The sequence below is a fragment of the Myotis nattereri genome, assembly GCF_964212035.1.
Source record: "Myotis nattereri genome assembly, chromosome: 7".
NCBI classification, from domain to species: domain Eukaryota; kingdom Metazoa; phylum Chordata; class Mammalia; order Chiroptera; family Vespertilionidae; genus Myotis; species Myotis nattereri.
This window is the reverse complement of record NC_138082.1, coordinates 63,874,597-63,889,779: the sequence shown is the minus strand read 5'-3', so window position 1 is coordinate 63,889,779 and position 15,183 is coordinate 63,874,597. Positions and strand designations below refer to the sequence as shown.

The 15,183-nt window shown below is 40.9% G+C and overlaps 1 protein-coding gene across 2 annotated transcripts in view; it reads left to right on the top strand.

Annotated features, from left to right (window-relative positions):
- The window catches only part of LYPD6B (LY6/PLAUR domain containing 6B), a 166,946-nt gene extending 155,963 nt beyond the window's left edge, over positions 1–10,983 (top strand). For both annotated transcript variants that reach the window (XM_081095131.1, XM_081095132.1), the window contains 3 exons: positions 1,158–1,256; positions 7,583–7,713; positions 9,229–10,983. In XM_081095131.1, coding sequence (XP_080951257.1) covers positions 1,158–1,256; positions 7,583–7,713; positions 9,229–9,393 — 395 coding nt within the window. In that variant the 3' untranslated portion in view covers positions 9,394–10,983. The remainder of the gene's footprint in view (positions 1–1,157; positions 1,257–7,582; positions 7,714–9,228) is intronic.
- The last annotated feature ends 4,200 nt before the right edge of the window (positions 10,984–15,183 follow it).

Sequence of the window (15,183 nt, the reverse complement as noted above, 5' to 3'; positions counted from 1 at the left end):
AAGTGTTAGTAATTTTAAAACTGTACTGCTTTAATAGACAAAAATGAATTTCATTACTTCATTTTTGCCTATCTAATTCACTTTTATACATAGGCAAAACTGAAATGTATTTGTAATACTTAATTTCATGTCCTCTGAACTGTCACCTTTGGTATGTCACTCTTGTTTTATGCATCAATATTTATCCTCTCCTGTATCTTCAGTACCTGCTGCTTTCTAATTATCATCCCAACTGTGGTCAGGTTACTAGGATGGTTTGGGGTGAAAGTTTCACACAGGGCTTTATACACTGGCTTATAGAAAAATGTTAAATTTATTGTACTTTTCATTTTGTGCCCATGAAAATAACAAGATAAAAGATAGGAAAAAAGCATAAAGACAAAAAAGGAAAATGAATATACTAGTTGCTCTCAAACCAGACTGCCAGCAGCTCCTAATTCCTTCTTTCCATAACACCCTGGCCTGAGCATAGGGTCTGAGAATTACTATCATCCTTGTATTAAATGTTCCATTCCTAGTTGAGGTCTAATGCAATAACTGACATATACAAATGAGATTGTTTGATTGCGGTTAAATGCAGCTGTAACGGAAGCATTTGATGTGCCGGGGACTCCATTAGATATTTTTTCTTGCCACCGCCTGTTCAATTTTCACTATACCTCTGCAAGTCATGGGGACCTTTATTGTTACTATTACTATGCATAGTATTATTACTTTGAAGTTAAAAATGATGCAACTAATTAGTGGGAAGGGAAGAGTTCAAGCTCAGGTTAATCTGACTCCAGTTCTTTTCAGGAATGAAACCATATCAAATTATTGGCTCCAATGCTGCCTCCACCCTTACCCATCTCCATATCCCCTTAATCCTCATTATTCCCAAGTTGTAAATTATTATAGAACAATACCATGAATATTTCAAAGTGGCTTGTGGAATTGTTTTTATTACTCTTCAATAGATATTTATAGGTGAAATATTTAAAGAAAGTGGAATAAAGAAATTGCCCCAGAGTTTGGCAGTTAAGTCTAGCTCCCTAGAAACAGAAATTCTAAGTATAATGGCTTGTAAATTTTGTCTAATCTTATAAAAGTTGCTAATTTTTTCCCCATATTTGATGTTAAAAATGTTTGTCTTTTCACTGTGCATTTTTCTTTAAAAGCTACACCATTTCCAAACAGCTTCAAGTGTTTTACCTGTGAAAATGCAGGAGATAATTATAACTGCAATCGATGGGCAGAAGACAAGTGGTGTCCACAAAGTAAGTGTGCTGAGTTTGGGAGACTCCTTTGGGATCACATCTCATTTAGGTGTCTCTTGATAAGCCAACAGGTTGATGTTCTATAGAAATTAGAGATTTCTCTTAAGAGACCATTGTGACATTAGACTACTCTGAGAACACTTGGAAACTGATGGTGTAGCCTCAATTTGTAGTTGTGTGTTACTTGAGAAAGGATTTCTTAAATAGTATTTACTCAGGAGAAAAAATAGACTACAATGTTGACTAAGGCATTCTAAGAATTTCAGAAATGCTTGATGATATCTCCAGAAAAGTCATACTTATTAGCTAAAGCAGTGGTTCTCAACCTTCTGGCCCTTTAAATACAGTTCCTCATGTTGTGACCCAACCATAAAATTATTTTCGTTGCTACTTCATAACTGTAATGTTGTTACTGTTATGAATCATAATGTAAATATCTGATATGCAGGATGGTCTTAGGCGACCCCTGTGAAAGGGTCGATCGACCACCAAAGGGGTCGCAACCCACAGGCTGAGAACTGCTGGGCTAAAGCAAAGGAAAGGTTTTGTATTCTTGAGATACAATGATGGTTGGGAAAGTCTTTTATTCATTTGACAAATGTTTTATATTGTTAGTTCGTTTTGTTCACTGATATAGCCTTAGTTTAATCCAGTGGCTGGCCCATATTAGGCACTCAGTAAGTATTTGTTGACAGAATGAATGGATGCCTTTGAAGAGATAGTCAGGGAGTCTTCTCCGAGGAGTGTACATTTGAAAGAAGACCTGAATGACCCAAACAAGCAAGCTACATGGACATCTGTGGGAATAGCATGGTAATAAGAGGGAACAGCAAATGCAAAGGCTACAAGAGGCAAGATTTGGCCTCTTCAGTGAACAGGGAGAAGGCTGGCCAGTGAGGCTTAGTGGAAGAATGTTGAGGTGGTAAGGACTGGGACACACACAGGACCTTCTTTCTCTAATAAAGAGTTTGGATTTTATTGTAAATATGATAGGAAGCTTGTAGAGGGGTTTTAAACTAGGGAATACAAGATGCTAGTTTCGTTCGAAAATATTGCTGTTTGCTGTGTGGAGAAAGGATGGTTTGGGACAAGAGTAGAAGGGGACACCAAGTAGGGTATTTCATTGTCTTCAGGTGGAGAAGATGGTGACTTGGACCAGGGTGGTAGGAGTGGAGGAGGCAAGAGGTTGAATGATATACAGATGTGGAGGTAAAGCAGACAGGATGTCTGATGGATGATTGGGAATTGAGAAACTACTTACAGCTATAAGGAGATCAGACTGTTAGATTTTAGAAGTACGGTTTTTTTGGTTTGTTTTGTTTTTGGTGTGTGTGTGTGTGTGTGTGTGTGTGTGTGTGTGTGTGTTTTGTTTTTTAGTTTTGCAAATGTAAAAGGCGAAAGAAAACAAACAAATTCTTCCAGAATTAGAGATGACTAGTTTTGGTCTACTATTATCTTGAATCTTTTGGAAATTTCTGCATCAAATTATATATAGCAGTGAAATAGACTTACCTCTTCCAGATAAATAGTACACACTAAAGACCTTAATGCTGCTGAAGAATCTTATGCCATAAATTAGCACAAGTCATTATGACATATACTTGGGTGGCATTTTTCATTATTTCTTTTCAACAATAATCAGTAACCAAAATATTTTTTGTTGGGGTTCTTTTACATTTCTGTAGAGCAATCCACCTTAAACTGTGCGTGTTTATGAGTGCATGTGCACACGGGGTGTACACATTTGGGGACTTGTTTCCACATTTTTTTTTGCAGAAATTCATCTCCATTATCGCAGAGTGTTTGAGGATGCCCAGCGCCTCCCTTCACTACCTTATTTCTGAGGGTGGTGTTATTCTTTAACTCTTTGCTTTAAAGCCTCCTGAAAACTGGGCATTACGGGTTAGAACAGTGTAAATTGGGGCATTGATGTCCATCTTGTTGTGCCTTAACTCTTTGGAAACTGCTTTCTTTCTTCTTTTGAATTGCCCCAAAACAGTTCCTACTAGGTCGGTGCATAATGCTCCGATTTGTCATTAATTAATCAAATCCATTTTAATGGGATCATACATGGGTATTTCTGGGTTTTATCTGTTGAAAGATGTGAAAAAAAGGGGGAAGCTGCTGCTTTCCACCACCAAGAAAACAGCAGTGTTGGAAGCGGGAAGACAGTCGGCTCTTCCACATCCACCCTGGGAACCGGAGGGTGACAGGGAATGTCCCTGCATTCCCGCATGCATGCCAGTGCATTCGTGACTGTGCCAGTCCAGCCGCCAGATGCTAACCATCTGGAATTCTAAGTGAGGGTATCATTTCTTACTTTTCCGTTTGTCATTATTTAGGGAAATGATAGTCAACCATTTCTTGGGGCCATCGGGCCTGCAGCTATTGTTCCTTGTCATCTCAGGTTTCCTTTTCACCTCACCGCTTGACTTCTGTGGTCTGTTGGTGTTGTGAAGAGAGGTTCTCTGTGTAACAGGATATGACAAGAATGACATTTCTTATTTTATTTGCCCTGGCTTTTATTCTGGCTTTCTAGGGCTGCTTTAACATGTGTGACATCTCATATGAACACATGCAGCTACCAGTTTTCAACTCTTTGTTTGGAGTGAAGTTGAAATGTCCTTCCAAAACATTTGGTGGTTCCCTTTCCTTCTGAAACCATAAGTCAGCTACTCTTGTTGAGCATGTTACAGCACCATCTAGTTTGACATTAAGTATACCGAGAGGCAGAATCGTGTCTGGTTAAGAGCACAAACCTTGGAAAACTGCCTAGGTTAGAATCCTACCTCCCACCACTTTCTGCCTATGTGACTGTGGACAAGAAACTGTGCTTCAGGCTTTTATTTTATTTTATCTGTAACATGAGTATATTAATATGACTTATCTTAAGACTTACTCTAGGATTGAATGAGTGAATACATGTAAGAAGAGTATCTGGCTGGTGGTACCCGCTCAATATGTGTTCACTATTATTGTCATTAATTACATCTTACAACAACCCTGTCAAAATGCCAAGGCACTTATTATCATAATTTACTAAAAGGAAAATGAACCTAAAGCAATTTACATATTCAATGCAATCCCTATCGAAATCCCAATGGCATTTTCACAGAAATAGAACCAAAAAAATCTTTACATTTGTGTGGAACCACAAAAGACCCTGGATAGCAAAAGCAACTCTGAGAAAAAAAGAACAAAGCCAGAGGTATCATACTCCCGGATTTCAAACTGTACTAGAAAGCTGTAGTAATCAAAACAGTATGGTATAGTACTTACAGAAAAACTGACATACAGACCAATGAAACAGAATTGAGAGCCCAGAAATAAACCCATGTAAATGTGGTCAAATAACTTATGACAAAGGAGAAAAGGATATACAATTAAGAAAGGAAAGTCTCTTCAATAAATGGTATTGGAAAAATTAGACAGTCATATGCAAAAGAATGAAACTTACACCATACACAAAAATTAACTCAAAATGGATTAAAAACTTGATTGCAAGACATGAAGCAATAAAATACAAAAAAGAAAAACTAAGTTTATGGACATTGGTCTTATGGGTGTGTTTGCATATTTTACTCCAAAAGCAAGGAAAACAAAAGCAATAATAAACAAATGGGACTATATCAACCTAAACAGTTTCTGCACAACAAAGGAAACAATCAACAAAACAAAAAGGCAGCAAACCAAATGGAAGAAGATATTTGCAAATGATATTTCCTATAAGGGGATAGTATTAAACAAATACACATCTATCAACAAGTGAAACTAAAAATCAAATGAATAAATAATCTGATGAACAGAAAAAAAGTATAAAGAACTCATACATTTCAGCAACAACAACAACAACAAAAATCCAATTAAAAAATTGGCAGAGGACCCGAATAGACACTTCTCCCAAGAAGACATACAAATGGCCAACAGATATCTGAAAAGATGCTCAACTTCACTATCTATAATGTAAATGTAAATCCAAATCACAGTGAGATACCACCTCACTCCTGTTAGAATGGTTATTATCAATAATATAAGAAATAGTATTTTAAAAGATGTGGAGAAAAAGGAACCCTCATTCATTGTAAACAGGTATAGCCATGATGGAAAACAGTATGGAGGTTCTTCAAAAAATTAAGACTAGAACTACCATAGGATCCAGCAATTCCTCTTCTGGGTACTTATCTGAAGAATATGAAAACACTAATTTGTAAAGATAAATGCACCTCCATGTTCATTACAGCATTATTTACAATAGCCAAGCTATGAAAGCAACCTAAGTGTCCACTGACAGACGAGTGGTTAAAGAAGAGTGGTGCATATATGCAATGGAAAAGTACTCAGCCATAAGAAAGATAGAAATATTGAAATATTGCCAATATTTCTTTTTTTTAATTTTATTTTTTATTTTTTTAAAAAAATTTTTTTAAAATATATTTTATTGATTTTTTACAGAGAGGAAGGGAGAGAGATAGAGAGTTAGAAACATCAATGAGAGAGAAACATCGATCAGCTGCCTCCTGCACATCTCCCACTGGGGGATATGCCCGCAACCCAGGTACATGCCCTTGACCGGAATCGAACCTGGGACCTTTCAGTCCGCAGGCCGACGCTCTATCCACTGAGCCAAACCAGTTTCGGCATTTTTTATTTTTTTAAAAAATATATTTTATTGATTTTCTACAGAGAGGAAGGGAGAGAGACAGAGAGCCAGAAACATCGATGAGAGAGAAACATCGATCAGCTGCCTCCTGCACATCTACTGGGGATGTGCCCGCAACCCAGGTACATGCCCCTGACCAGAATCGAACCTGGGACCTTTCAGTCCGCAGGCCGACGCTCTATCCACTGAGCCAAACCGGTTTCGGCTTGCCAATATTTCTTGAGGGTATTGTGCGAAGTGAAATAAATCAGGTGGAAAAGAACAAAAAACACATGATTTTATTCATATATGGAATATAAAACCAAAAAGTAACAAACAAAGTAACAAAACAAAACAAAGATAAAGTCATGGATACAACAGATGGGTGGTTACTAGAGGGAAGGTGGGAGGGCAAATTGGGTAAAGGGGCTCAAATATATGCTAATGGAAGGAAACTAGACTTTTCATGGTGAGCACACAGTGAAGTATACAGATGTCAAATGATAATATTGTACACCTGAAATTTACATAATGTTAAGAACCATTGTTAACTCAATATTTTTTTTAAATAATAGTAAACATTTTAAAAAAAGAAAATTACCTCAAAGGTGCTAATGTGGCTTGCTTGCTTATGACAAAGGCAATTTCATAGGTCCAGTATTCTCAACTTTAGTCAAATATTTCCCCTCATCCTATGACGTTGCTGTTGTAGTCCCTTCTCAATAAACAAAACAGCATTTTACTGGCCTGAGGTAACTATAGAAGAGTTCCAGAACTAAAGCGAAATGTTCTGGGAGAGTGAGTGAAATCACTCTTTAAAGAACCCAAAGTAATAAGATGTGAGTGATTAAAGCTATAAGGATAGGTCCATGTAGAAATGGGTTAGCTATAAAGTGGGGGAAGGGGACAGATAAAGTAACAGTTAATTAAAGAAGAAGAGAACATAGAAATACTTTGAGTAAGGAAGGTGGTCTTGATGTGTACTTTGAAGCACCTGCTTTTCATTCCACCCGGCCTATTAATGTATCAAATGTTGAATAATGCAACCAGAGTATTCTGATCCATTGCATTTTAAATTCACATTTTCCACTTTATTTTAGGCATAGAACATGTGCTTCAGAGAGAGAGAGATGAGGCAGAGACAGATACTGACACTTTCATATGAAATGGGCAAACCTATGGTTTTGATGAAAAGCTTGTCCAGTATTTTCTGTTCTAGCTGGCACCAAAGGATAGGTGCCCGTTTCATATTCATTTTAAAAATGCACGAGTGCTTAAAAATGAATGTATTTACATATATATATATATATACACACACACACTATTGAGAAGAAGGAAGAGGGAGAGAGAGATAGAAATATCAGTGATGAGAGAACCATTGATCGGCTGCCTCCTGTACCCCCCACACTGGGGATTGAGCCCACAACCCAGACATGTGCCATGGCGGGGAATCAAATTGTGACCTCCTGGTTCATAGGCTGACACTCAACCACTGAGCCATGCTGTCTGGGCCAAAAGTGAATGCGTTTTAAAAAAATACCACCTAGAAACTCTAGAGATCTCTGCTATTGTATTTCTTGCCTAGAAACCTGAGGATCATCCTGAATCTTAGTCATTTCTGAGGTGATTGTTGAGTGTCTTTTGCAATGTGAAAAATGAAGTCGTCTTTTCTTTTCCTCCTGCCTAGACACACAGTACTGTTTGACAGTTCATCACTTTACCAGTCATGGAAGAAGTACATCCATCACCAAAAAGTGCGCCTCCAGAAGTGAATGTCATTCAGTTGGCTGCCACCACAGCCGAGATTCTGAACATACAGTAAGGAGTGTGCGTGTGCGTGTGAGTGTGCGTGTGTATGTGTGTGTGGAGTTACTGCCCTAAGGTGTCTTGCTAGTGATGGCTAGTTATCTGTCATGGAGAGGCAGGAAGGATAAGTAATATGTTGCACCTGTTTATACAGTGATGCAATGGAGACCTAAGAGAAGTTGAAGACTTTCTGTTCTTCCAACAAAAAATAATGTTACTAAAAGCGAATGATAGTTCCCAGACTCCAGGGCTAGACCCTAGACCTTGGACTTTGGGTGAATTGTCTGAAGTCGTGTCTGGAAGCCCAAGAATAAACCATCCATGAGAGAAGGACAAGTGCTACAGAGCTCAGCTCACCTATTTTGCTAATGGCCAGAAATCACCAAGAAGACTGGACAGGGCAGCTGGAAGGTGGAAAGAGGAAAATGGTGGCACCTTCTCACCCACTAGCTCTGCTTAGATGAGGAAGCAAGAGTCTGAAAGATTAACCTCAGTTTAATATGATGAACTATAGATACATTTTAGATCGATAGAGCTCTCTCATTTTCTCATTCTAACATCCTAAGTGAGCATTTTACTCTTTTATATGTCTGGAACCCTAAAATGCTTGAGAAAAAATTACTTGAGAGTATGTTAATTTCATGAGGTCTTAGAACTTGACTTAGCCTGTCTGTACAGAAAAGTGGCTTCTAGCTCTGGCTGCAGGGAGAGTCTCCTGGGGAGCTTGTCTAAGCCATGGTGGTGGTAGGAGGGGCCATCCCGGGCCAACTGAGACAAAACCTCAGGGTGGGGTCCTGGGCGTCAGGATGTTTTTTTGTTTTGTTTTAAGTTCCTCAAGGAGATTCTGATGTGCAGCCTACGTTAAAAACCACTGATAAAGATACTTAAGAGTCACTGTCTTTATCTTCCCTAGCCATCCTGGAAGCCTCTATGAATGGCGAGGATTATAAGGTTGAGGCATTTTACCCGGTATTAAGGCAGGTGATGGCTTCCCCTGAAAACACCTTGTGCTATCAGGGAGCAAGCAGTTTTCATCGCTCAGCAACCATAATTAGCAAGTCATTGCTGTTGTAATGATAGTAATCAGGTGTTCTATAGACAATAGAGGGGCATTATTATCCCCTAACAAGGAGTACTGAGAAAGAAAATCAATGGGCAATCCAAGATGTTTCTAGCTTTCATTTTTGTTTCAGTGTTTTCCCTTACAAGCCTTCAGAAGATTTGTTGGCTCAATCAAACAGTCTTATTCAGTTGCCCTTCCTCTTCTTTCCCCTGCTTATGCTTGGGCTGGTGCAGATAAAACACGGTTAAGAAAAGATTCCCCAGATGTTCCTTACTTTCAGGTCAGTGGAAGGAAGGCTACCCAAGGGCCTGGGTGGCTGATAGACTGGTTATCCAACTCTCTTTCTGTCTGTCCTCAGCTAGAGATCCAGAAGCTTTTGTTTTGTTTTGTTTTTTCGTTTCACCCTTCCCTCTTCTTCCTGCTATTCATTCTCTCATCTCCCTCTGCTCTTCCTTTTGTAACAGGAGTGTAGATCGTGCTGTGAAGGAATGATCTGCAATGTGGAATTACCCACCAACCACACTAACGCGGTCTTCGCCGTAATGCACGCTCAGAGAACGTCTGGGAGCAGTGCCCACACGCTCTGCCTGCCAGCGCTTGCCTGGGTTTTCATGCTTCCGTTGATATGATGCCGCCATTCCTAGGAGAGGCAGAGCCCAGCCCTCTGACGCACAAACTAAAAACTGTGTAAACAGCGAACTTTTGAATGAAGAGCAATCTTGCAATTGGTGAAGAGTACACATTGGACTCAAAGCAGAAGACAGTTGTTTGCTTGGTTAAAACGCTCTTGCATGAGGCCATGGGATTCAGGAAGGGAATTTGGCCCGGACTGAGGGCATTTTCTGGCTTCCAGGCTTCCTGGTCAAAGAGGCTGCATTTTGTCACTTTTGCAGGAAGGATCCTGCCAGCACCCACAATGGACAGGCTGTAGTAGCCTATGTTGTCCCGACCTGACCAGGCCTTTGGCTGAAAGGACTCCTTGACCTCACTGACTCTTTCAGAAGCTGCTGGGTCAGATCTTCTCTTTCTGTGATTAGCTCAGAGTGTCTCTGGGAAGTTTAACCCTTCCCCCGATGAAAAAGCAATGTGTGCTAATTGTGTGTGTGTGTGGAGGAGAATAAAGCTTTTAAATTATGCAGAGTAAAATGCATGCTTGGGTGTTGCCTGACTGACATGAAGATCTCAGATGAAACACATTTACCAGTATCATAAAGGAGGTCACTGAAGTTATGCTTTACACACACCCTGGGGGATATTTTCTGGCTTAAACTATAAAACTTCATGCCAAAGTGACTTTGTATTTTCTTTTTGGGGAAGTACACTTCTTAGGATGCTAAATGCAAAGTATGTGAATTTAGGAGGTCAGGAAACCTCCCTGATGAAGGAGGATGATACCTTATCACACGATGAACCCTCGGGAGTAGCAGATTAAAGTCAGAGAACCTAGCAACACGGTCCCTCTTCCCCGCACAGTCAGCTTCTCTCTGGCAGGGCCACCAAGAAAACTTTCTAAAAACATCCTAAAACATTGTGTCCCCGTATCTCCTTCTCTTTCCCATTTTGAACAGTCTCAGAATTTCAAATAAGCACCTTCTTTTTATTCCTAGAATCCTGATTTCCTGCCTTTACACTTTGGGGTGATCATTAAACACTCTGCCCTTGTATGCATAGTGATGAGTTGATGGAGTCTTTGTGTTCTATTGAACGTCCACCGTTAGGACACCCAGTGCTCCATAGTATCCATTAATGATACTATCCTTGCCATGCACACTCACCTATGATGAGGGTTGGTAAATTATGGCCCATGGGCCAAATATGCCTCACTGTTCTTAGTCTGATAGACTGCTGTAACAAATATACTTTTAATTAAATGACTGAAACAAAAACACTTAATTCTCACAGTTCTAGGTGCTAGAAAGTCCAAGATCAAGGTGTCAGCAGATTGTGTCTGATGAGGGCCCTCATCATGGTTTGCAGAACACCATCTATTTGTATGAGCTCAGGGCAGAAAGCAGGGAGAGAGCTCCATTCCGTGCATTCCCTTATGAGGGCACTAATCCATTCATGAGGGCTCTACATTCATGACCTAATTATCTCTCAAAGGTCCCACATCCAAATACTATCACATTAGGTATTCAACATTTGAATTGGGGTGGAGGGCACAAACATTTAGTCCATATCAACTACCTATTTTTGTGAATAAAGTTTTATTGGAACACAGCCATGTCTTTTCACTTCCGTATTGTCTGGTCAACTAAGTCTAGAAGATGTACTGCCTTGTCCTTTACAGGAAAAGCGCCGACCTCTAACCTGTGAAATGGTAAAACTGCATTGGGAGAAAGCTGCTTGCTTTGCAGAGCCTGTGATGCTCATGGTGGTTACTCAGCCTGGGAAGGGCTTGCCAGATCACTGTCCTTATTTTCTGTCTTCTGCATCAGTGCATTTTTCTTCTCTGTTTTGTTTGTCCCACTCATGTGATTCAGTCTCTTAGTAGTAATGTGCTGATGTCAGGGGCTGGGCTGTGTGCTTGTTTTTTCTTCTCTTTGATGCAATGGGAGGGTCTCAACTTAAGGCTCTTCAGCCTCCAATAAAACAGGGAGGAGGCAGACATCATTATCTCCCTGCTTATGGTTGAATAGTAGACTCACCTGGAAGCATCGTTTTGAAGCCTGATACAGATTTATCCGCCTCTCACTCAGCACCTTGAAGTATTTGAGTTTTTGTAGCTGTGCTTGTTTGAAATTAATTATATATGGCTTCACTTGGAACAGTTTAATAGCATCTTTGCTGTCTTCTTATTCCGCAGGGTTTCTTTTGACTGTGTAATTGACGAATTGTCTGGTGAAAAACCATTAGCAGACATTTTCTTTCTGACTGTGTTTCTGCTGTCTAGATTAATGAATTTTCCTTTGTGTGTGTGTTTTCTTTCCTGAGGAAACATCTTAATTTTCTCTTCTTCACCCCCACACATTGTGTTTGCATGGATTTCACTACTCACCACCACTTCCATAAGCATTTAAACTAGAGCTATGTTGAGCAAAAGAGGGAACATACAGAGAAAACTCACTCCTGGCAAAGATAGCCTAGTCAGTACAGGTGCCAGATTGCCAAATAAAGACATGGAATGAGCCATTGAACCTGAATTTTAGACAAACAACAAACACTTTTTTATATAAGGCAATGTTTCAAGTCTTTGTAATAAATCAGAATCTTCTGCATAACTCACAACAATAAAATTCCTAGGGCTTCCTAGTGGTGTTGATTCAGTAGATCTGGGATGAAGTGCAAGTTTAACCCCAATAATTGAATGTTAAAAAAAATAAAGCTCTCAGGTGAGTGTGATGTTCAGCTCTTCTCCTTAGCCACATAATAGAAATGCTAATGAATACTAATATGTGCACAAGTAACTGGGTAAAAGCCCTGGGTTCTCTCTCCCCAGACCAGCAGGATCAGATTACCTAGAAACTCATTAGAAATGCAAATTCTCCATTGCCAGGGTCCAGCCCCAGCAGGTCCAGGGGTCCCCAAAGGTGTGGACGGAGTCGGCGAAGAAGGAATGACACGGAGGCAGCGTTCAGTTGATCAGCAGCCTAGCCAGGACCTCCAGCCAGGATCTCCAGCCAAGTTCTGGTCTGGATCTCCAGAGAGGTTCTGCTTCGGATCTCCAGCCAGGTTCTGTAGCCATGTTCCCTCGCTAGGTTCTCCAGTCAGGTTCTGTCCAGGTTCTCCAGCCAGGTTCAGTCACCAGGTTCTAGTCAGGTTCTCTTGCCAATTTCTGTAGTCAGGTTCAGTCCAGGATCTTTTGCCATGTTCTCTCCAGCGAAGTTCTTCTGTCTCTAGAGAACGTTCTGTGTAGGTTCTGTGTAGGTTCTGTGCCTAGCTTCTGTCTCTCTCTCTGTCTCCTAAGTTCTGTCTCTCTCCGTTCTGTCTTCTTACATCTGTATTTATACCAGTTGATTCCAATCCTATCAATCTCTATTTCAAAGGTTTGGGCGTTTCTTATCTCCATTCCAGGGAGTAAAGATTATGTAGCTTAAGCATGATTGTTCGTAGTTAAAGTGATTAATTACCCACCTGGCATTTAGTTAAGAGGCTTTATTCCCTCCCTAACTTCAGGGGAAAATCCCTACCCGGGGAAACAACCTTTCTCAGAGACCTTGGTTAAAACACATAGTGCCAAGAAGGTGAGCAAACATATTAAGAACAGTATGCCATATATGCCAGGTCCCTTGAAACAGCAAGCATGGACCGGCTCCCGGCACTCCATTTCAGACATTGACTCAGAAACTCTGGGGGTTCAGTCTGTATGTTAGTAAGGCTTCCAGGTGCTTCTGATGCACACACAAGCTCAAGAACTCCTGGACCCGAAAAGTGGTTCCCAAATGTCTTCCGTAAATGGGTCCCTGGTGGCTGTGTGAGAAACACACAGGGAACTTGTAAAAAAGAGAGCGAGAGAAGAAGGAGAAGGAGAAGGAAATAAAGAAAAAGAAAAGAGCCCGGCTGGCATGGCTCAGTGGTGGAGCATTGACCTATGAACCTGGAGGTCACAGTTCAATTCCTGGTCAGGCACATGCCTGGGTTGTGGGCTCGATCCCCAGTGAGGGATGTGCAGGAGGCAGCCAATCAATGGTTTTTCTCTCATCATTGATGTTTCAATCTCTCTCTCCCTCTCCCTTCCTCTCTGAAATCAATAAAATATATATTTTAAAAAAAGAAAAAGAAAGAAAATGGAACTCCAGAGAGTTAGATTTGTTACATTTGAGTTGCGACAGAAAATCTGCATTTTTAAGAAACTCTTAATTAATCCTGATACACAGCCACTTTGGGAGCCATTCAACTAGAGAATAAGAGATGGGTGAAATGTTGGTGACCAGAAGGCCCAGATTCCAACACCTGACCTTTGAGTTCTAATATAAACATCCCATGCATTATAAGTTGACTCTATGTGGTGTCTCTAATGTAATTTAAAAACTAGGATAAAAAAATAGATCCACCCATTAGCAGGGGTGGGCAAACTTTTTGACTTGAGGGCCACAATGGGTTCTTAAACTGGACCGGAGGGCCGGAACAAAAGCATGGATGGAGTGTTTGTGTGAACTAATATAAATTCAAAGTAAACATCATTACATAAAAGGGTACGGTCTTTTTTTTCAATCGTTTTATTCATTTCAAACGGGCTGGATCCGGCCTGCAGGCCGTAGTTTGCCCATGGCTGCATTAGAGTCTATATACCATGGATTTTTTTTTTTTAGTCCATTATATAAGAACCTGGGACGGCCACGCACCCCAGGCCTCCGACTAATTTAATTTGCCTCTAGTGAGCAAGAAATGAAATTCTTGTCATCAAAATGTGCAATGAGAATTGGGGTAGTGAGGGCAGGAAAGGAGGGGAATGTGTGGGTTTGTTGTAATAAAAGGCACAAGGGGATTTGCTGTGAATATGAGGAGGGTCTGAGGGAATGGCCTGCCAAGGTCCATTTCTAATAGATCTGCATTCCAGAATAAACTTTGAATTCCTATCCATCACTTATTTTCCAAAAAAGAAAGAAAATGGTAGCAAAACATCCTCCCCCGCCCCCACCCCCACCCCCAGCAATAACTAGACTCTTCCTAAACCCAACTCAGGGTAAGTTAGCCGTCAGAAATTGCAGCCATTATTTTCCGTACAGTCTGCACTCTGTCATGTCAGTCGCTGTGTAAAACATATTTCATAAGGAGAGGGAAGGGGTGGTTTGCTTTCGCTTTCTCGCTGGGAAAGAACTTACAAAGCTGCAAAGCGTGGAGTGAGTAGTAGGAAGTGGCTTGGACTTGGGAGGTGAGGTTGAAATCTATCTCAGGTTTGTGAAATTGCTAACTAGCACACAAGTGTGTCGTGACTGCTCGATTGCCGTCTTATAAAACCTTGCTCTGACCTTTGCGGTTTGGACCGATCATTTGTGATGGGTACCCTGCAATTTGTGGGGGGTTCCACTGTGATGCTGGATATGCCCGCGTCAAAGTTACACCAGAAACAAAGGCTGGTGGTGGATGCGCACAGGTGAGTGTTACAGAAACTGGAAAACCGATGGCTGATGGCTGACAGAATTTGAGTCTGCCTTTAGGTGGCGTTCCACTCCGGTGCCCCCGAAACAGTCCAGCATCTCTGTCCCGCTTCCCACTTTTCCCTTCGCCTTCATAGTTTTGCCTCCATCCCAGCCCCCTCCCTCATTGTCTTGGCCTCGGAGCTGTCTTTGAAGGAATCCGGAGTGGGAGATAACCGTGGATTCAGCTGTGAAATATAAGGCTTACGCAGCCACATCCCGAATCTGCGCTTTGAACAAGCACCTGGTCACAATACTGGTGATTCTGATACTGGCAGTCTTAGAGCATTGTTTGAGAAACGGTAATGCAGGGCCCCTGCATGAGGCTGGAGATGCTTA